This window comes from Phalacrocorax carbo, chromosome 1 (assembly GCF_963921805.1).
Source record: "Phalacrocorax carbo chromosome 1, bPhaCar2.1, whole genome shotgun sequence".
NCBI classification, from domain to species: domain Eukaryota; kingdom Metazoa; phylum Chordata; class Aves; order Suliformes; family Phalacrocoracidae; genus Phalacrocorax; species Phalacrocorax carbo.
The window spans coordinates 208,998,039-209,019,912 of NC_087513.1; the positions used below are offsets into that span (position 1 = coordinate 208,998,039).

A 21,874-nucleotide genomic window follows, 5' to 3' on the forward strand; every position below is an offset into this window, starting at 1 on the left:
TCCTGACAATGAATAAGTAAACCCTTTAAAACCAACAAGAGTTAAACAGGTATCATCAGTTAATGTTATGAGTGTTCAATAACAAGTTAAATGTCTTTGTTACATTAAGATGTGGTAATAATTTTATTATTGCAACAGAAAGCTTTGCACACCAAAGCAGTTAGAATATGGATGGCAAATTATTCTGCTTTTAGTAACCAGGAGCACAACTCTGTTACACTGGGATGGCTGCAAAATTGTAGCTTTTAACCACACTAATGTAAAAGATTTGTTGACCCAAATCCTTCTGATTTTTCTACAAGAATACAGAACTATCTGCCTTGTACTTTTGCCACCCAATCTATTAAGTATACCACCTTATTGTAGGTATTCTGTTTTTGATAATGTTAATTGTGTAGAGATATAGAATACAGAAATTCTGGGAGAAGAGAGGAGCTAAGCCTAACATCTACCCATACCATTTAATTTAAGGATTTTTACTACTAAGAATGTCAGTGACAGATTTGGAAAACTTTAAGCTCCACTTAAAATAAAGGAAAAGGCAAAGAGTAGGTCTTGCACATAAAAATTCCCAAATGAGAGTCCTGATTGCTACATTTACTCCTGTTCATCAAGTCATTGAGGTCCCAGGTTCCCTAATTAAATTGGATTGCTTGGCATCCAGATGCCCATCGGACAGTGCTAATTACCCTCCCTGCTGAAAATACAGATGTGAGCACCTGGTGCTCCATCACCACAGGATGAAGTGCCTTGCCACCACCCACCCCGAGTCAGGCTGCCACCAGAAGAGCAACCTGATTACAACAATCCTAAATTCTGAGGACATTTAGATTTTGCAGTCAAGGTTAGTCAAACTTAATAGAAGTATAGGGGAAATAAGAGCTTTTAGTTGCATTTCCTCCACTCCATCACCTCCTTTCAGCAGTCCTGCCCCAGGTGGCAGTGCCAGCATGTCTAGTACTGTCAGGAAGTTGCCCTCCAGAGCATCAAGGTCCTCCCCCCTTATTGCTATCTAACCTCTACGGTGCAAAAAGAAAGGAGGGATGGAGAAGGGATGCCAGCAACAAGTTTTCTGCCAGCTTTTACTCCTGTCCTTTGATCTGCACACTGTGGAAAGAAAAGCTTTTTTGACTTCCTATAACATGCATATATTGCATGACTTATTAAAACTTTTGCATAGACTGAAAAACAAGTATCTTTAGATGGGTTGCACTGCTAATTCATCTTTGTCAATAATTTATTGAATTTAGTTTGATTTCATGAAATAGATGAGGTTTTAGTTCCTCAGAAGTCTCAAAAGGCTGCATGACAAATAAGGAAGTGAGCAGGGTGTGCCATCCCAAATTGCCTATTATCTGCAACTCTGATTCTAGAAAATTTTTGTTAGAAAAAAGGTAGCATATCTGAAAAAGAACTCTCTTTGTCTTGGTACCTAGAATCTGTAAGATTCCTCTCCATAATCATTAAACAAGTACCAATGTCCTTCATAGTGTACAACAGTAGGATTGACATCTGGTCCTTTAAGTGCATATAGTATGCGGACAACTCTGAAGCATTTTGCACTGAGGTAACGCAACTTGATTCTGCAATTTGCTCATAAATTACTATATTTCAAACAATTTAAAAGGAAAATTCAACTGTGAAGAAAGATAACTTATCTAAATCAGCTTGGCCATTTTTTCAGTCATCATGTTATACTCCAAATAAACTGTGTTACTGAAATAAGCTGTCACTGAAAAGTATTTATTGTGCCTTTCTATTAATATAATCTTAGTCTATACTCATTATAATAACACCTTCCTGAAGAGGAAGAGAATTACCAGGGAAATCTGTAGCTATATTATTAAAGAATCTCACTCCCACATTTTTTTCTTTTTCTGTAGGTTGTGACCTCATCCCAGTCCAGTATCTCAGATGGGGTGATCCTGAACCAATTGCAGCAGTCGTTTTTGCATGTCTGGGTCTGCTGGCCACCTTGTTTGTTACAGCTATATTCATAATGTATCGTGATACTCCAGTGGTCAAATCATCCAGCCGAGAACTTTGCTACATCATTCTAGCCGGCATCTGCTTGGGTTACTTGTGCACTTTCTGTCTCATCGCAAAACCTCAACAGATTTACTGTTATCTTCAACGAATTGGCATCGGCCTCTCCCCAGCTATGAGTTATTCTGCTCTAGTAACTAAAACCAACCGCATTGCAAGAATCCTGGCTGGCAGCAAGAAGAAAATTTGTACAAAGAAACCTAGGTTCATGAGTGCCTGTGCCCAACTGGTTATTGCATTTATCTTGATATGTATACAATTAGGCATAATTGTTGCCCTCTTTATAATGGAGCCACCAGATATAATGCATGATTACCCAAGCATCCGAGAGGTCTACTTGATTTGTAACACCACCAACTTGGGTGTTGTAACTCCCCTTGGATATAACGGATTATTAATTTTGAGTTGCACCTTTTATGCATTTAAGACAAGAAACGTCCCAGCTAATTTCAATGAAGCAAAGTATATTGCCTTTACAATGTACACCACCTGCATCATTTGGCTGGCTTTTGTGCCAATATATTTTGGAAGCAACTACAAGATAATCACCATGTGTTTCTCAGTGAGTCTGAGTGCCACGGTGGCCCTTGGCTGTATGTTTGTGCCCAAGGTCTATATCATCCTTGCTAAGCCTGAAAGGAACGTACGCAGCGCATTCACCACATCAACTGTGGTCCGCATGCACGTAGGGGATGGAAAGTCATCTTCAGCTGCGAGCCGCTCAAGCAGCCTGGTGAACCTGTGGAAAAGAAGGGGATCATCTGGTGAAACCCTTAGGTAAAGTTTGCTAATGTGGGAGTGTGGGGAAGCAATTATGATCTTGTGAGAGTTAGTAATAGTGGAAGGACAAAGGAAAATACATTAATTCCCTTTGCCTCTGTAATGAAAAAGGAGTCCTCTCTCCCACATCGGTAACAGTCTCGTGTTTGATTTAGTCAAAACACTCTGCAAAAACAGGGGACAGACCACTGGGCAAACAATTACAAGGCTGGAAATACTGACCGTGTCAACTATAGACTCAATGTAGGAAGGGAAATAAGATCTTAGGGAAAAAAAAAAAAACCCAAACAAAAAACACAGCAGAACAAGAAATATAACTCATTGCCCTGTCCTGAATGCACCCATCTACAATCTTTTTCCCTTCAATGAATTGCACAGTGTCTGTATTTTGCCTTTAGTCACAGCAGTAAAACAACAGGGTTGCTGGTAGTGCTACATAATCAAGGTGGAGTAATAAACACAAGTGGCATCATGAGCAGCCACTCCCAGGCATCTGAGGATTTGTTTCATATGACTCTTCTGTTATACTTCTCTCTTGTATTCCTTGACTTTCCTTTCTTGTATTATCTCTTCCTGCTTTCTTTCTTTTTGTCTTCCCCTATCTTCTCTTCTTTAACTTTCTTGATACTTTTTTCTGCATTCATCCTCCTAACTCCATCAAATTCAGGTGCTCACAAGCCCCCTCTTGCTACCCTTCCTGCCATTGGACAGATACTCCCTGGTGAGATATTTCTTTGTTTCTTCCCAAGGAATTATTTGAATTCAGTGATCATGAAGACAACTTTTATGTTCATTGTATAAAAATTAAAGTAAATGAACACTGAAGAGAAAGGAGAGCTCTGGAGTGGAAATACTGCTCTGCTTTATAGACAGAGCATGTAGAAGCGCACCCAATCCAGTGGTTCATTTCCCCCTTTTGATCCCTTTCATTTTTGATATGGGTGCTGTGGGGATGATTTGGGTTATTTAATTGCTGCCATAAACAAATAATTCTGCCTATATGAAAGTGCAAAGAAACAGCTTTGTCGTTCTTCTGCTATATATGTCTAGCCTGGAAGTGAGAAGTAGCTAGATTTTCCTCCTCACTGAAACGCATGCGGATTTTAGGATTGGTAATACGAATATTTCCGGACATGCCATTGTTCACAACTGGAGGTGGCATGGAATGAGGGCGTGTACTTCCATTTTTGCGTGAACCACAATTTTGACTCAACAGAGGATTTTATTAGTAATACCTGCAGGACAGATTATGCCAAAGTGATTATATGTTTCTGTCAGATTATTACTAATGCTTCTCTTTCAGTGACTTTGAATTGGTACAGAAATGGCCAGTCTATTACAAGATATTTTATACCTATAATCTGTTAATGATGGTATCTTCTAGTTCATTTCCAGGTGCAGAGTAGGATGCTATTTTAAAATGATAAATCCTTTATGAGTTTAAGTGATGGTTACCTGAAATGTTCTTTTCTACAGCCTCTGTCTGTATGTCTGAATGACCTGAGGTGTTCAGGTTAGAAGCCCTATAACCACTTCTGGGCCAGATAAAAGAGACATTCTTCATAATATGTCCTCAACAGGAGGGCAATCTCTTTGAGATAATTTTCCCTCACTTTCACTGCAGAGCTCATTTGCCATCTCTCTACTTTTTTACTCAACAAGATGAAGTTATAGATGATGATCTTGGGCTTGGGAAGGATCTGTTTGTCATCTGTTAAGGCCCAGTTTTGAAAGATATTGCTCTAAAACCTTTGTTTTGTTCTGAAAAGTAAGGAGTGTACCCTGCTATTAAATATCCTAAAAGACAAGGTGTATTTTATTCTTTCTGAGGACTCACTTTCCATTTCTTTGTATCCCACAATGTGTAGATAACATCTGTGGTAGAGTTATTAGCAGAATGTAATAGATCATCATTGACAATTACTTCTTTTTCAATAGCACTGTCTTGGAAATATCTTTGATCCTGAAGAGCATTGACAGTGCCCGATATGTGTGTGTAGGAATGAAAAATGCAGCACGAAGCTGATACACTGACATATTTACCTAGATATAAAGAGCTGGAACATTTTATTTGAAACCTAGAGGAATAAATTCCATGTCATCAGCAGTGTTCATCAACACAAACCTGCAACAAAGACAACATTCCTAAATGCATGTGTCTGAGTTCTCAGCTGGTTAAATTGTGATGGTGCCGGTGAGTTTAGCAATGCTGTCAGTGTGTGCCTGAAGGGTCTGGGAATCCAAGAGCAAATTGATTCCATCGATCATGGGAAATTCTCTCTAATTAATGCCTATTTGGTTGCATAAAAGAAAACAAAACGGAGACCTAAAATGTGCTAAGTAAATCTAAAATTCTGCTCAGGACTTCACCTATGTCACATATCATCTCCAAGAAAGAATAGAAAACCACTTTCAGCTTCAATTCTGCTTACTTTAGAGCATGAACAAACACAGTCCAACCATTTCACTTACTATTCAAACATTTCTTTAAAAAAATCTGTTGTACAAAGTAATATGTTTCAAGGTATTATTCGGTACAATGCTCAAAAGCTTGTTTGGATAGTTATTCAAGTAAGCACTGAAGTACTCAGAATCAAAGAAAATATGCACTAGAGCCACATGGCATCATTTAAATAGCTCAGAGGGGTTTTATTTAAGAGAGTGAGTCACTGTTGAATTTTAAAGAAACATGCTATTTAAGTCACCAGTGCATAAAGGGGCCCCTATCATTAGCATTTTGCTTCTTGACACTAATTTATAGCACAGTGTAGTATTGCATCAAATCGTTGTCAAACAGATAATGCCAATGCTCCATTCAGAGCTTTCACATCAGCTGCAAAATGACAGGTAACAAGACTGCTTTTGCCTAAATAAAGCAATGCATCTGTTAGAGTCCTAAATGACTTTTTGCACGGGGTGTTCTTCAATTAAGAAAACACAGGCAAGCTGTGGATATGTATTGGAATGAATCTTCACATACTGAAATAATGTAGAAGGAAAGAGCAAAACTATTCATTACCTAGTGAAATGAAAACCATTTCATGTAGGCTAGTCTGATTCAGCAGTACTCACCAAAACATATTCTACCCTCATTTAAAAGTAAGGCTAACAAACCGGCCATTATCAGAAGGGACTCCACAAAGAAGAATGCCGAACAGTACACAGCTAGAGTCAGCACCACACAACCTGTGTAGGGAGGCATCTAGACCTTCTGCTTCCAGTTATCTTACCAGTTAATTCCATAGGGACTAGGAAGGCCACAAATAAATTGAGCAAATCTTACCTTAAGGTCCCAGGAACTATTATCACATATGCTCCACATCCCTTTTGCAAAAGACCAAAATACAGGGCTCATTCATACTCTCCTCATTCTCAAATAATTCTGTATCCCATGTAAGATAAGGACTGTATATTTCTGCTACAAGAGCTGCTACTCTGTTATTTCTAGCCAGGACAGCACACCAAAACATCTCAGTCATGTTGCCTTGGCCTGGGGAATAAAGCACATGTTCCAAAGTTTCTCTTACCTTTCTAATATCTTAGCCCTGGTTTTCACACAGTAATTTAACCACTGTAGGTGTTTATCTTTTCTGGAGCAGGTCTTTAAATGGCCCAAACCACACAGCATCATTTTCCAAGCTTACATACACTGACCCTTTAAACATGCTCACCTCCCTCTACCTACCTGTAGAAAAGCAAGTTTCCTTTCCTCTAAAGCAGGTAATAAACTGTTCTGAGTCACCAGAAAAGTGTTTTAAAAAGCCCTAAACATTGTCTCTCTCACACATATGTACTAAGCAAATCTTTAAAATCCTACCAGTACTTTTCTCTCTGCCCTTTAAATTACTCCCAAATGTTCACAGTGCAGCCAGTGCCCCTTGTCTCCAGTTCTCCAATGACTGTAGATGCCACAGTGGTTCCTGCCCTCAGCTGCTTCTTTTGGAGGTCCTCAACCCATCTTCAAGGTTCCTCAGTTGCTTCAGCAGCAAATTCTGCACTGTTCCAGCCAGTAACATGTTATGGGGAAATGAAGAGGAACCTGGCATCCTTCTGTAGACCAAGCTGTGACCTGGACACAAACAGCAGAGCCATGCAGGCAGTGAGGTGGGAACCTCTGAAAGAAGAGTGAGGTCAGAAAACACCATTGTGATCACAAGGCAAGGCTTTCTGCTTGGAGATTTGAGGCTTAGTTCATTTGCATCGTCTTTTCTTTTTGCTGTGACAGTGAGAGGCACAAGAAAGAAATGAGGCAACTAAAGTGTTTTTTAGCTGCCAGTTGGCCATTTCCCCTGTGGTGATGTAAGAATCATTTAGGTTTCTTCTACCACGTTCTCAAAAGACAGAAGCTGGTAGCTGACAAGTACAAGCCAAAAATGCTCTCCTGAAACAATACAAGACAGATTATCATCTTCTAAATGAATTGGGATCACTGAAAGTAACTATTCATTTAAGCAAAAGGACTGAGCAGTGCTTTAATTCTGTTACCCAGGCAGGTAGATGTGATCACTCAACAGGAAAGAATCATCACCAGCAAAGTCAGATAATGTTAGCTGTATTCAGGACACATTGGATGTTAGTGGATGCCTCCATACGGATGTGAACAGCACAATACTAGACAACAGAAAGAAAGATGCACACTGATTTCTGCACCTTATCATAGACACTTACCCACGGCAACTCACAAATCTCACTGAGATTAAAGCTTGGTGTGCAGTGATGCTTTATTCCACCTGGATTTACTACGTGATGCACTATTTCCTAAATAATTAAACATTAACAGTGGCTGTCAAAGCAAATGAACTACTCATTTGTTTTTTAATGTATTATCTTGTCCTCTTAAGTTTGTCTACTACTGTGTGATTGCAGAAGTGGGCATTGCTCTGCACACATCTGCAGAAATGGTAGGACTGACAGCTTTCATGCAGGAGTGGGGATCCCTTGCTCTATTGAGCCAACACTCACCCTCAGGTGAACCACAGGATTTGTATTGTATAAATCACTATTAATTGTGTTTTTCCTTACTCAACTTAGACGAAGATGTTCACACATCCCTCTAAGAATCAGGTGCCATTTGGGAGCATTTTTCCTCCCTCCCAAGCACTACCCTGGTGCAGTAATATCAGCTTGAGGGACCAAGAGCCTGCCTTGCACAGACGTCAGAGAAAGCGTTCAGGTGACCAGGCTCAGGTGCTGTTAAACACCATTCCCTGTCTCCTATGAGGAAAACGTGATAAGCAAGGTAGATTTTTCCACTGGACTGGATTCAGCCCTGGATCACCAGTGGTTATAATTAGTGTTTATATCAGACAGTCCCAAACTGTGCCGTAATGAAATATTTTGGATACAGGTGTCTGTGATCACACCGTGTGCTCTGTTTCCTGCAAGGAACAGCTGGTTTTCCCCCGTATCTGTTCTCTCTCTTTTTCTGTCTTATGACTGACTATATCTGTTTCATTACAATTCAGACAGGAGCTATTTTGATCCACAAAATAAGAAGAATATGCTTGGATCAGCCTAGAAGATGCCACTCATAGTCTAAAAATATTGCAGTCTAAATATTATATTATATATCAGCACATCATATCTCAGCACCAAAATCTTCAGATTAGTTTTTTTCAGAAGCCTAAATTGAAATTTCTCAGGAAACCCACCCTTTTTTCTCAGGAAAATTTTCAAACATTCCTTCTAATTCTGAATCTGGTTGAACTCCATTTAAAACACTGAAAATATTTTTAGAATATATGTTTGCATTATTAGTGGGAGGATTTCAGATATAAAGGTGAGAGATTCAAATTATCTATGCCTCAGAAAGAGAAGTTGCCTGAGAGATGAAACAGGGTTGTTATGTGACATGGAGCTTTTAGTCCTATAAAGAAGAAGGAGTGTAAGAAAAACTGGGTAAGTTTTGTGGAAAGCTGAAGCTGGCTCGCATTCCTCACGTGTACATCCATTGAGAAAGATACTGATCATGAGTTTCTGCCACAGAATATTCTATTGGGACACATTTCTTATAGTACCAGTGCCAATTTTGTCTTCATTTATATGCAGCTTGAACAATTTCTAATGCATTTTGGATGATAAAAGGACATTACAATGCTCTTCCAAACTAACTTGTCAAAACCTTTTATTTACCAGACTTTGTCAGGGCATGGGTTATAAGCTCATACAATTTTCACAACCAAAGGGCTCAGACACTCTTGGTGATCTGATTGGTCAATCTGTACACTGACAAGTACACTGACACTCCATCGGGTGCATTGCCTGGCAGACAAGGGAAAAACCAACTTTCTCAACCCATAGAATAACAGTCACAAACTTAATACAAATCATTGGTTCTGCAGTTTATGCAGGTAGTTGCACTGGTTTACTCATAGAAATATGAAACCGAATATAGAAGAGTTTGTAACCTCACAATCCATAGCTCAGGACTGGTATATGACCTCTCCTATAGAGTTATATCAGCAGCTTGTCAGTTATGCCAGCATGGGTTGCTTTCCTACTGGAGCCTGACAGAGCCATTCTGTCATATAAAATAAACACTGATTGGAAGAGGCAGAGAGTTATCTTCTAACATGGTGAAAAGAACAATATTTTTTAATGGCAGACAATGGCAGATGAGAGATTCCAGCCTGGGTGTCTTGTACCCCACAAGGACATTATTTGGAATCCTGAAGTTTTATAAAATAGACAAATAACTTATTGGTGACTTTTAGTTATTTAAATCAACTCTTGCGTATGTGAAGAACTAACCAGGAGATTACTGAAGAATATGAATCAGGAGAACTAATGCTTACAAAGTTACATGATAGAAATAATCTGCACCATCCCTGAACTGTCACAGTGACCGGCTTTTAGCCATCGTGCATCTCAGTCCAATGAAAAGCAGTGGAAGCTGAAAAGTGAAAGTGCTGCTCAAAAGAGGACCAGAGATTACTGTAAGGCAAAACATGTCGCTCAGAAATCATCATGTACCAAAAAAAAGTTAATTTCTACCGCTGTTGTTTAAGGGCACCATCGACTACAAATTGCACAAAAGTGCTTAGACGGCTTTGTTCTATGAGATGATGGCAAAAAAGTGAGGGTTAAGCTTCTTACCTGGCGTAACGTCATTCGAGTAGGTAACAATATGCATGAAGTAGAAGGTTTGGCTCAATGGATATTGTTCTTATTTATAAAAACAAAATCTAGCCATAGTGATGCAAGATATTATTTGTTTCCTTCATAGCCAAGCTAGAAAAGAACTTTGATGCATGCAGGAAAAAAATATTTGACTCCTCAGAGGAAGTCATTATCTTTTTGACTGATTAGTCTGCATTTATTAATTAATCCATTCCCAAATGGATCATTCAGGGTTATTTTGATCTAATATGCTACCAAAATTTAGATTGAGAGATTACTGAATGGTTTGACTCCTTCATTTTTTTCATAAATAATTTAGTCTTGGTGTCTTTTTGGACAAGCATGATACTATGATTAATTAAATTTCAAATATTGTTAAATGACTGAAGAATATTTTATGAAGCTCAGTGAAAGGTATTAGGTCTGAAAGATTTTTATAAATTGCTGCTAAAACATTCCATCTGTATAATGAATTTATATTCTTGAATGCCCTGATTACAATTATTTTTAATTTGTGTACAGTGTTAATGTTGTTTTGAATTTTCCCCTCAACTTAAATTTAATTAAAATACTGATTGATTGATTGATATAAATTGTTTGTCTGCATTAACTGAGCACATGTATTCAAGCATAAGTTTTGGAATTATTTATATTATTAAGACAGCATCCCCATCAGTTTGAACTAAATATCATAGCTGAACTGTGAAAATTAAATTACATTGCAAAGAGTTCCCTACCTACTCTTACACAAATATGCTCTAGATTGCAAAATGCAGTCTTGTCAGTGTAGTAAAAAGAGAAAAGGAAGGAACAGTGGAGACAGGACCCAGCAGTTGGATATTTTTTTTCAGGGAAGAAAGAGCTGAGGAGGGGTTTTCTATTTTTTAACAGCAGTCCCTATCCCTTCTACCTTTTCTTTCATCTTCAAGCCTGTCTCCTAAAAATCGGGTGACAAGTGAATACCACCATGTACTATATCAATATTGTTCTTATCAGTCATGCTGAAGAACACCCAGACAAGCCATGCAGATGATCTGACATCCACCACGTACATCCTGTTGCAAACTACCATCTGCCCTGAGCACAGGTTTGTCTACCAAAGGAACTTCTGGCTCTTTCCAGAGCAAACTTTGATATGAACTGACATTGTAATTAATCTGACAGACAGAAGTCTAGGACACACACCCTCCTTCCAAGGTCCAAATGAGACATGAGCCAGTCTTCCACCATGCAAACACCGGTATGAATTATAAAGAAGGGTATTTGCACTTGAATACTGATAGTTGCTCTGGACTGGAAGAGCTGGAATTGCAGCTGGCTTCTTAGAACTGCATTTGGTTACAGATGTTTTTTAATAACTGTGACTGAAATTCAAGGCAGGTATCTGCGAAAATATATAAACACAAAACTCTTTTTAATTTGCTATAGTTTTGATTATAGCATCATATATTGCAGCAATAATTCAGTTTGCTGCCAGCTGATGACTTATAACACAATTATACATTGCAAAAAAACCCCAACAAACCACCATTTTATAGTCCACTATCCAATAATGAGGTAGCAGAAAAAGAAAGGTTAAAAATCTAATAAACAAGCACTAAAGATGCAAAACATTAGAAAACAAAATAGAGTTAATATATTAAATATACAGCTTAGCTGTACATACAGATCCAAATAATAAAAACCATTGGAAAAGAGAAACTTGTAAGTTGGCAAAGTTGAAAAATGTCATGTTAAACTCAATGCCAAGGTAACGCATTGCAAAGCAGGCCCCCATCCATCCGTTTCACAAACCTCGATAAGTTTTTAACATTCAAAATGCTTCAGAGCAAAAAAGGTGTGGCTTCCCTTTTCAACATAATGAAGGAAATAATGAATAAAGTAATAAGATCTTCCTATGGCATCTCTAGTTATATATACCTGAAGAAAAGAGGACAGAAATTCAGCATGGTGAATAGAATGGGTAGAACAGGAAGTCTTGTGTAAATAAGACCCTACTGTACAAAAATCTTATACAATGGTTTGTCCAACATTTCAGAAATACCCTTTCTGGAAGAAGGTAAATAAACATACTGGTAATATTTTGCTATTGGTCTAATCTTCCCTTGAGCCAGTATAATGTTTTATATACCGTTCCATCAAAAATGTAATTTTAATTCACCAGCTGCAATTACATATGATTGCTCAATTAGAATAAGCTATAAAAAAAGTTTATATTGCACTTCAAAAAAATATTGTGAGTTTGGCTTCAAAGTAATTTTGTTTGCTGAAACTGTGCTACTAAGCAAACAATGTTTATATGCTGATTTTTTCAAAAAAAGGAACAAAAAGTGCAGTTTAATAATATACAGTTTATTTTAGCCATTATGTAAATGGGAAAACGTCACACAATAAGCTGAGACCCCTTTAAAAGCACTCAGTGCAATGTGGTACAATGTCAAGATAACATGACCAGTCTCACAGAATTGATTTTCAAGAACATACTATGTTTGTAGTTCAAAGCGACTCCTACAGTAACAACACTAAATATTTTTCATATTTCGGTCTTTACCATTTATGTATAAATCTTCATACACATATTTTCTTACCTAGTCTAAAGGTCAGCCTTAACTCTGCTGCTATGAAATGCAAGATCTTCATCATTTCTTAATACCAAGACCAAGTAATACTACAGATGAAAAATACTACTTGTACATAAGATCTTACAATTAAAATATTTAACTGGGTATGGGAAGGTGGATGGCTTTGTAACATTCAGCAACCTGTTCAAGTTACAGTATAAGCACATTGAAAAGGCCCCATAAAAGTGATGGAAAACAGAGACAATATTTCATCATATACCATAAAGCTTTCTGAATCACCTCTCCCCTCCCCTCCCCTCCCCTCCCCTCTCCTCTCCTCCCCTTCCTCCCCTCCCCTCCCCTCCCTCCCTTCCCTTCCCCTCCCCTCCCCTCCCCTCCCCTCCCTTCCCTTCCCCTCCCCTCCCCTCCCCTCCCCTCCCCTCCCCTCCCCTCCCCTCCCCTCCCCTCTCCTCTCCTCTCCTCTCCTCTCCTCTCCTCTCCTCTCCTCTCCTCTCCTCTCCTCTCTCCTCTCCTCTCCTCTCCTCTCCTCTCCTCTCCTCTCCTCTCCTCTCCTCTCCTCTCCTCTCCTCTCCTCTCCTCTCCTCTCCTCTCCTCCGTTAATCTCACTTTTCAGGGCTTTAAAAAAGTCTTGCTTCGGGTTCATTCCAAAATAGCCAAAATGAGTGGTCTGGGGCTGAATTGGTAGATATTACCTGCTTTGATTATTTCTAACTTGCGGGGAAAAGCTGGATTCAGAAAGAGCTTTAGACACCTAATATAATTTTCAGTATCTCAGACCAAAAATTGGAATCTTGTTAATCAGCAAGGCCCTAAGGAATCAGTCACTGCAATGCTGAACTTAAGTCCACAGTGTATGATTAGCCATTACACTACAATGAGATTTGCCTCTCCAACATCTCTGCTCTTAAGCGTTCCTGTGGCATCATCACTTTTTCCACCCTTCCAAGGTATATGGTTTCATCAGGCCATCACTCCCACCTTGAGGTAGAAAAAGCATGTTGATTAGAGCTACTCTTCCTCTGGGTCTTAACAATGCCAAGCACACATTTAGTGCTCAATAATTAATAACATTTCTTCATGGCAGTATGAGATTGCATTTGAAATATGGATTGATGACAGCTCTCCATCTCCTACACAGCAAATTACCTTTGCTTTGCATTGCATTAAAAAACCCAAAGATATCCTGATACATCTTTCAGTTAGTTAAACTTTTTACTTTTTCCTGAAAAGGGAGAGAGAAAAAAATCTTATGTCTAAAAGTAAAAGCCAGTTTCTAATTGCTGGGATTATTTTTTTTCTTCCAGAGGACAGATTATACAAAACAACTACTTTTTGTTACTACAAACACTTGTGTTTTGGAAAGCCTGAACTGGTGTAATCTGTGTACCACTACCCACACTCCACCCACAGACTATTTTTCAAGGATTTGACTAAATTTTTGACCAAATTATACAGAAATGTGGGCTATGGCACATCTTCTAGGCCTGGCCTGCCAACATCTGCCAGATAGGGGATATACTACCATACAGAATGGACTACTGGTCAAAGCATCCAAGATGCTCTGCATGGAAACCAGGAGAGAGCAGGAGCAGGAGGAGCCATGAGCACACCTGGGTCTCACACTAACATGAAGTCAGGACCACCAGGATACTGGTGTCTGGTTCTGAAATGTAGGCATAGTCTAACAAAGTCCATATCTAAAGACTATCTCTTTTTGTCAGTCAGGATCCCACACCCACACTGGGGGGTAAAAAAAAAAGGTAGGGGTCTACACATTAAGAGATCAAAAAATGGTTTCTGCACAATTGTAGTGGATGACTATTGGTCTCATTCAGGATGATGACTCCCATATTCCACCTTTATTTCCCATAGCAGCCATTAATTTTGGTCTACAAGGGGAGTTTTGTTAGAAGGTGAAGGCGGCAAGGATAAGGTCTAACAGTTCTTCAAACCTGAGCAGTCATGCTGTGTTTCCTGACATCTATAACATGTACCCAAGGCAGTACGGATGTGGTTCTCTCAGCCCAGGAGTATGTTTCTTTCTACTGATCCCCTCTGGAGAGTGCAGAACACTGCTGTGTAAGATAAAGTGATGTGGCAAAGTGTTTGGCAAATGGACAAGCACTGCAGTGACTGAATTACTGTGAATTAATTCCCAAATTTCCTGCAACTGATCAACAATTATAAAACTTATTAGTATGTATCATTAAGCATTTGTTCTTAAGAAAACTCACCTGTGTGCAAAAAAATTACACAGCCCACAAGGCCACACTCAGAACCTCAAAGAACACTAAAAAATACCCAAAATCTTTTAAATCCTTCAGCAGAATTTAGTAGATGCCTTTCTGCACAGAAGCAAAGTCTTCTCTCTCTTTTCTAACCAATATATAGTCCTGGAATTGACCCTGAGAAAAGAAATCTATTCTTGTAAATACTGCTCATGCTGTAGTGTTTTATGCCTCCTCCATACATCAGCTGAAATACCAAATTAATTTTCACATTAGCATTTGTTATGAAAACTGCAAAGACATGTTTGAGGGATTTTTCTCTCCTCAGACTAAATCTTTTAAAGCAATCCTTTAACAACCAGAAAGGGTTCTAATGCAAGGCATTCTGAGGCAAAATCTTGTCCCTTATCTGCTCTGAAAGGTGAAAATCCTTTTTACTGAGAACCTCTGGTGTCTTTTTCCAGAACAGACACCCAAAGAACTTGCAGCTTCCGTGCAGTTGTTAAATGCACTTTCCACACTAGAGTTTGGTCACTGTTTTCATAATTACATGGATATTTAGCACTGCATGAATGGTAGTGGAAGAGATATTATAGTTCAAGGTTTTGAGGCATTCTGTGACCATGTACTATTTCTAATGGTGTAATTTGCTCTTCAATGGATGGAAAAACTTGAGAGATCCATATCAGTCTCTCTGAGATCCTCTCCGCTGACTTTCACGGCAGTGAAATTTATGCTAATGACTGGGGAATGGGGAATTTGGGGATTTTCTTTATCTGTGTCTATCATCCTAACCGGGAGTTCTTCAGGACGGAGTTACCAAAGACACTTACTTCTTATTTCCTTCTGTTGGCTACTTTTTAGTATTCAACTTTCCAAGTTCCTTCTCTTAGTCTTGACTTTTTCTCTTTCTGTCTTGTTGGACACAGAGTACCTCTTTTGGTTATCAGGTTTAAATATAACTGTGTTTCTTTCCTGCTCTTTCTAAACTCTGCTTTCTTTGACGTTTAACACTTTCACCCCAATTTTATTTCCTTTTCTTTCCTGTCAAGTTTCTACACAGTCTTTTCACTTTGCTCTTTCTCTCTGGCTACCCTAACTGAATTTGTATGATCCAGCTTGACTTCCTTTGTATTTTTCAGTGAATTTATCTACTCTCTAAGTCCCTCCACTTTTTTTCTCTGCTCTAGGAATCAACTCCATTTAATATGTATGTGTCCTGTGCGAGCTTCGTGCCCATCTGGGAGCACTGCATATACCACACTCTGGATTGCCTTAAAACCTTGGTAGCCAGTCTGCAAAGCTCCTGTTGTTCCTCCTTTCAGTAAGGTTATAATTTGTAAATGAAAGGACTTCTCTGCACTGAGCACACCTCATTTTACTGTCTCCAGTTCACTCTCAGATTCACTAAGCTTCTTCCTCAGTTATTTATGCAATATGCACTGCCTCTGAGGATCTGCTACAACTGCATCCAAAGTTTAGCCCGACTTTGTGTGTACTCAGCTTATTTCTCTTTTACAGGGTTGTTCTCTTCAAGGTACTTTTTGCTATCTAGATTAGGTTAATGGACAAGTAACAAATAAGTCATTTATTCTGTAGCGTTAGTAGTGTTAAAATGTACAGGCATCCCCACACAAGTGTGTTAAATACCCACAATGTACCTTATAGCACATGGGAACAGGGTATCACAAACTCTTTGAGAAGACACCTGCAGGCATTTTGCCCAGATTTTATTAAAGCATTTAACTAGGTGTCTCAACACCTAGCACAAGAATTTGTACAATTAGGGTGAAATTCACCCCTGGGAAGAGATCCAGCATAAGACCTCTTCAATGCTCACATCACAATTAAGTGCTTCAGAGAGTAAAAGGTGGCCAGCTCTTATCCTGGTATCCTATCCAGGGTTTAATTAGATCCTCAAGCATTAAACTGTTTATCCAAGCAAATTTTCATCCAAGTGTAAGGTATGGTATTAAAAAACATTTATAATACTGCACTGGACTCTAGGATTGGGACTGATTTCACTTGACTTCATGTCTACATCTCACCAAGTCACCTAGCCTCCTTTTATTGCTAATGGAGAGAGAAAGGCCCATTCATGACGTGAACTATGAGCCCATCCAAATTTTATCCAAGCAATCAGCTACACTGGTGCTTGCTTCGACAAGCAGAGGGACAAGTCAAGTGATACAGAGATGGTGAATCAGAGAAAGATACTGTTAGGATTGAGAACGTGGCCACCATCTTATTTCTCACTTAATCCTTAATTTAAGTGTTGTTTCCCTTAAACAGTTCAGCCAAACATTTTGGTCTAACTCCAAAAAGTATTAAAGACGAAAGGTTAGCATGTTATCCATTCTGTAGCGTTTTTAGCTTTTCCCATACATTAAAAAAATAAAATGGTGAGCACCTCTCCTGCATAGCCCTGCTTGCTTTACCACAGGTCTGGGGTTTTATGCAGCTGTTCCGCTGCTCCCACGGCTGCTTTGCACTGTACGTCACCACTGCCACAGTAGCATTCATGTGCATGGCCCTTTGCACAGCAGCTGTCACGGAAAGCTGAGCACACAATCACTTCTTTTTGTTTGCTCCTGTTGTTGTCGTGATTTATTAGGTACAAAGGCAGGAGACTGGCCCCGCACAAGTCGGAAATAGAGTGTTTCACCCCAAAAGGGAGTATGGGGAATGGTGGGAGAGCTACAATGACCAGGTAAGCAAACAGCAAGTGGCCTTAGGGCAGTGTGATATGTCTGTGAACAAGAGGAGCAGCCCTGGGACAATGCCAGGCCAGATCCTCTGTCTGTAATTCCTGTGCATCCCATATAGTATGTTTAGAAAATACAAAGAAAAAAGAAAACACATGGCCACTGCTGATTTCTATGTTCCATCTGACCGCCAAAAAAACCCTGCACCATGTTCATTTGAGTGATCCGAACCACGTGTCCTGTGTGATGTTGTTGTAATATGGTGCTTACACTAGACCTGACCCATTAATGCAGTAGAGCAGATAAAAAGAGACAGCATTCAAACTTGGAGAAGCAGCTCCAGAACTCCTCTGGAATGGTGGCCCCACTAGATATCAGAGGTTACATTAGGTCTAATCAAAAGAGCTTTCAAAAAGAGCAGAGAAAAACTGATTGATGAAGAAGTTTTCAATATGAAAATGTTGGTTCTTCTCAATCAAAATATCTTGTGGGAAAGTGCTGAGTTTTACAGTGGTTTTAATGCAAGGTTTCAAACTAATTTTAAACAGAGTTGAGAACATCTTTTCCATAACTTTCTCCATTTCATTTAATGTAGATATTTATTTTCACTTTTGGTTTGGCCATTATATATTGCATAACATTATACATCAATGTTACAATTTTGATTAACATCAAATACTGCATTTTTTTCAGTGTTACTGGGATGAACTCTTTCAGTATATCCATTTGATGGTTTTATTAAAATATTTCAAACTATTTAATTCTGTGAAATACTTGGAGATTTCAGCTATTCATCTCCTTTTGAGTCCAGTCAGATTTTCAAACGCTGAATTCTCCCATAGGACAGAAAATCCATTTCTCCAGACATCTCCATTAATAAATGAATAAGCCATGTGTGTCACAGGTGTTTATAAATCTTTCATAAAACAATACTCTTAATAAGCATTGTATCGTGTTACATTCTACTACAAGATAGAAGCATTTTGTTTACTATGTATTAAAAGATCTACTTATTCCTTATCAAACCCTGTAAGGCATTTATAAATGCAGTTTTAGAGAACAGCATCACCAGATTATGCCTTTACTTTTCCCAAGTGTTACATCACAGGTGAATTTTATCATTGCAGGAGGGTGTTCAGTGAAACACTTGCGCAGTGTTATGTTCCCCTTGGGTACAAGAACATTCACTCGTGTATATAAGGCTATCAACTATAACGCCACATAGCACACACCTGGGGGACCCCTGCTGTTTAAGTAACATCACGAACATTCACCGCTGAGTGTTGTACAAAATGTATACATGCCTGTTATTTTTTGTCAGCTGGGATTCTGTTTCTTGTCTGCGTGTTGTCTGAATTTTTTTTTTCCTACATTGCATTGCCTTCAGTGATATTTATTCTTCATTTAAAAGCATTCTGGAGTCACTATATAAGGGAATTTTGAAGAGAAGTAAAATACATGTAAATGTCAAACAACTGTATTTTGTTGTACGGTATTCAGCTCTGTTTTGCCTGGCCATATATATACACTTGAAAAACTTCTCTTTTATATTTTATATCTTCACAGTGAAGAATCTGTTTGCATTCCAGACTGTAATCGATCTGAGTCAAGTAGAGAGGAGAAAAAGGTTCCTGTTAAAGAGGATGCCCTAACAGTCAAAAAGACTGGAAACTGTGTCAGTCTAATAGTTCCACAGCAAGACTGTCAGCTGCAAGACCTACTCAAACAGTTAAGAACGCCTGCTGCTTAACAGAGAGTGCAATTGCATTTGATGGCTGTGTTTTGTTGTCTCCAGCCACAGTGTCCTGGCCAGTGGTCCTTGTCAAGTTTCACGGCCTAAGTAGAGTTGCCACTGAATAGCCTGGGAACCTCCCAGAGAGAATATAGATGTTGCAGGAAGGAAAGTAGGTGCTATTCTCCTGTCTCAGTAAGTATCAGGCCAGTGCTAGAAGTCACTGGGATGAAATGCAGATGGAAAAAGACAGAAGCAGGGGTCTGACCGTTCGTGAGTAATGAAAATATCTCATCATCTCACGGGGCGAAGAGGTCCCGTGACACTGACCAAATCCCACTTACATCTGTTCAGTCAAAAAAATGCTGTGCAATTTCACGCTGGGCAGTATTGTTCAGCTCATGTTCTCAAATCCCTCATGCAATATTATTCTTGCATTCCAACCCTGGTGTAGATATTTTTCACATCAGGGCCTAACTATCATTGTATATTAGTCGTACAAATGGCTTGAGATTTTTCAAGTTGAAAAGTGACATAAAAATAGGTGTAATAGGTACTCTGTCTGATGCTTTGTAAGGTTATTTCTGATTAAGAGAAGATACTACATCCTGCATCACCTGTGAGCATCATGCACATATATCTGACAAAATCAATTATGGAATAGAATATTTTATGGGCTTTCACAAAGCAGGCATCACAACATCTGGTTTTTTTGCATTTCTTGCATCATATTTGCATTTCTGATTTTATTAAATGCAACAAATTAGAAACTGCTTAATAATTCACAAGAGTAATTTTTCTGATGGTAAGTCCCATGCGCATAAATACCACTGTAATTATTTATCAGATATGCCAAACACCTGAAATTCCTCCAATTGTATGCTTTTTGCAGGGAATAGAATTCAAACCAGCCCTTGACTCTCAAGATACAACTGGGGAGTTACATCTTTCTTTTGTTTTGTTTTGGGGTTTTTTTTTCTTTTCTGGTGCACTGCTTGTGCTTCTCATTTCAGGGTTGGGTAAGCTGATGATTTGTATTTTCCCAGCTTCCGTTTCATACCTTTCACAAATTATCAATGAAAAAAATGAAAAAAAAACCTTGTTCACTAAGCAATGTCGAAAGCATCTTCAAGCTTTGTGCAGCAGGAAGCAGAACTCACAGTCCAAGAGGCGTCATTGTCCACTCTTCATCCTGTAAATAGGATGTTTCAGTGTAGCAGAGATGTGCTCAGAGATGCTCGAAGTAACATTTTTCAGATGAGAAGCAAAACCCAGCACTAGCTGCCTTAATTAACAATTGCAATGAGGTCACAGCAATACAGGAAAGAAGTTACATCTGGAATCAAAATCTTTTTTGCATTTTGGGTCATGATAATAGGCATCCTAGAAATGTTTCATTCAGATCCCAGACACTCATTTCCCATTCTAACCAGGCATGCTGCTGAAACAACTGCCAGCATTAGTGGTGTTGGTGGCTGTGCTGGGAGGTCATTGGCAAAGTTTCTGCCCATCAGTGCTCTCTTGCTTTGTATTTTCTTTCATCCTTACAGATTAAGGTCATTCACATAAATGTCAATTGTGATTTTCATGAGGAAAGGAGGTATCAACCGATTACAGTTCATGAACTAATATAAATAAATGGCATCACTGTTGTTAGCCACTCTCTGCAAAATAATTGGAAAATATGTTGCTTGCTTCTAGAATTCAGGACAGGACAAAATGAATTTTTGCCCTATATCATTCTTCTTTTGTGTTTCCTTGCTACTTATTTCCATAGAACAAACAACATGGAAATAATTTAAGCTAAATTACTTGAGTGATGTACCACTAGCAGACTGTTTGTGTGTGGCAGAATTGGCTTTCACCCAGGGAAACAATTATATAGGCATGTAGAGGTTTCCTTAAAAGCTATTCAAAATGGCAGCAACATAAACCATTACAGTGCTAGAACTGACATAGTTTAGACACCTTAGATTTCTGCGTCCAGCTTTAGCCAGTCATCTAGGCTGTCCTGCAGTCCCAGGAGAAACTATGACTTTTCATACTGGAGTTTGCCACTTCAACCACCTACTGAATTCCAGTATTTTTAGCATGTGATAAGGCACTTGTATTCTCCCAAGGATGAAGAACTTGGGTCACTATAAGCAAAATGTATATTAATCTGAGATTGGCTTAAATAACAAGACTAGAGAAACAAAATACACGTGCACCCATGCTTTCATGCCTCACATACAGAGATTGCCCCTTATGAAGTTTTTAATTAAATCTACAGATAGCATACAAATCCTCTTCAGACAGAGCAGTTATATCACTGAGTCATTAATATGGCTTCAGCAGAGGACTCTAAAAGGACAACAGCTTCTTACTATTTGTTTTGAATAGTAAGAGTTCTCCTTGGCAGAAAGTTTTGTGGACTAAGTTAAGTGCAGAAGTTTATCATGCTTTCCATTGCCAGCTGCCTCTGTGGATAAGACAGAAGGACTTCTCCCTTAAAGACAGAAGACTGTCCTTAAGAAACATGCTTGGCCTGCACGGTGTCGGAGCAATAACTTAACTGCATCAGCCTCTTTAAAAACAAGATATTGCTTCAAGTTTGAATGCAACATTTCAGCCATTGGAACATCTAAGCATAACTTTGCTGCTAATTTTAGCTCAATAAAATTTAGACCAGTGTTCTAAATA

General features: G+C 38.9%; 1 protein-coding gene and 1 long non-coding RNA gene across 5 annotated transcripts in view; one reads left to right on the forward strand and one right to left on the reverse strand.

Annotated features, from left to right (window-relative positions):
- The window catches only part of GRM5 (glutamate metabotropic receptor 5), a 283,397-nt gene that overhangs the window by 255,892 nt on the left and 5,631 nt on the right, over positions 1–21,874 (forward strand). Inside the window, exons 8-10 of one of the 2 annotated variants that reach the window (XM_064441396.1) lie at positions 1,884–2,823; positions 17,370–17,465; positions 19,027–19,188. In XM_064441396.1, the coding sequence (XP_064297466.1) occupies positions 1,884–2,823; positions 17,370–17,465; positions 19,027–19,188 (1,198 nt within the window). The remainder of the gene's footprint in view (positions 1–1,883; positions 2,824–17,369; positions 17,466–19,026; positions 19,189–21,874) is intronic. The other variant, XM_064441395.1, reaches the window with a different exon arrangement.
- LOC135311571 (uncharacterized) overlaps positions 18,355–21,874 on the reverse strand; it is a 49,930-nt gene continuing 46,410 nt past the window's right edge. For all 3 annotated transcript variants that reach the window (XR_010371231.1, XR_010371229.1, XR_010371230.1), the window contains one exon: positions 18,355–20,384. This is a non-coding gene — a long non-coding RNA (uncharacterized LOC135311571). The remainder of the gene's footprint in view (positions 20,385–21,874) is intronic.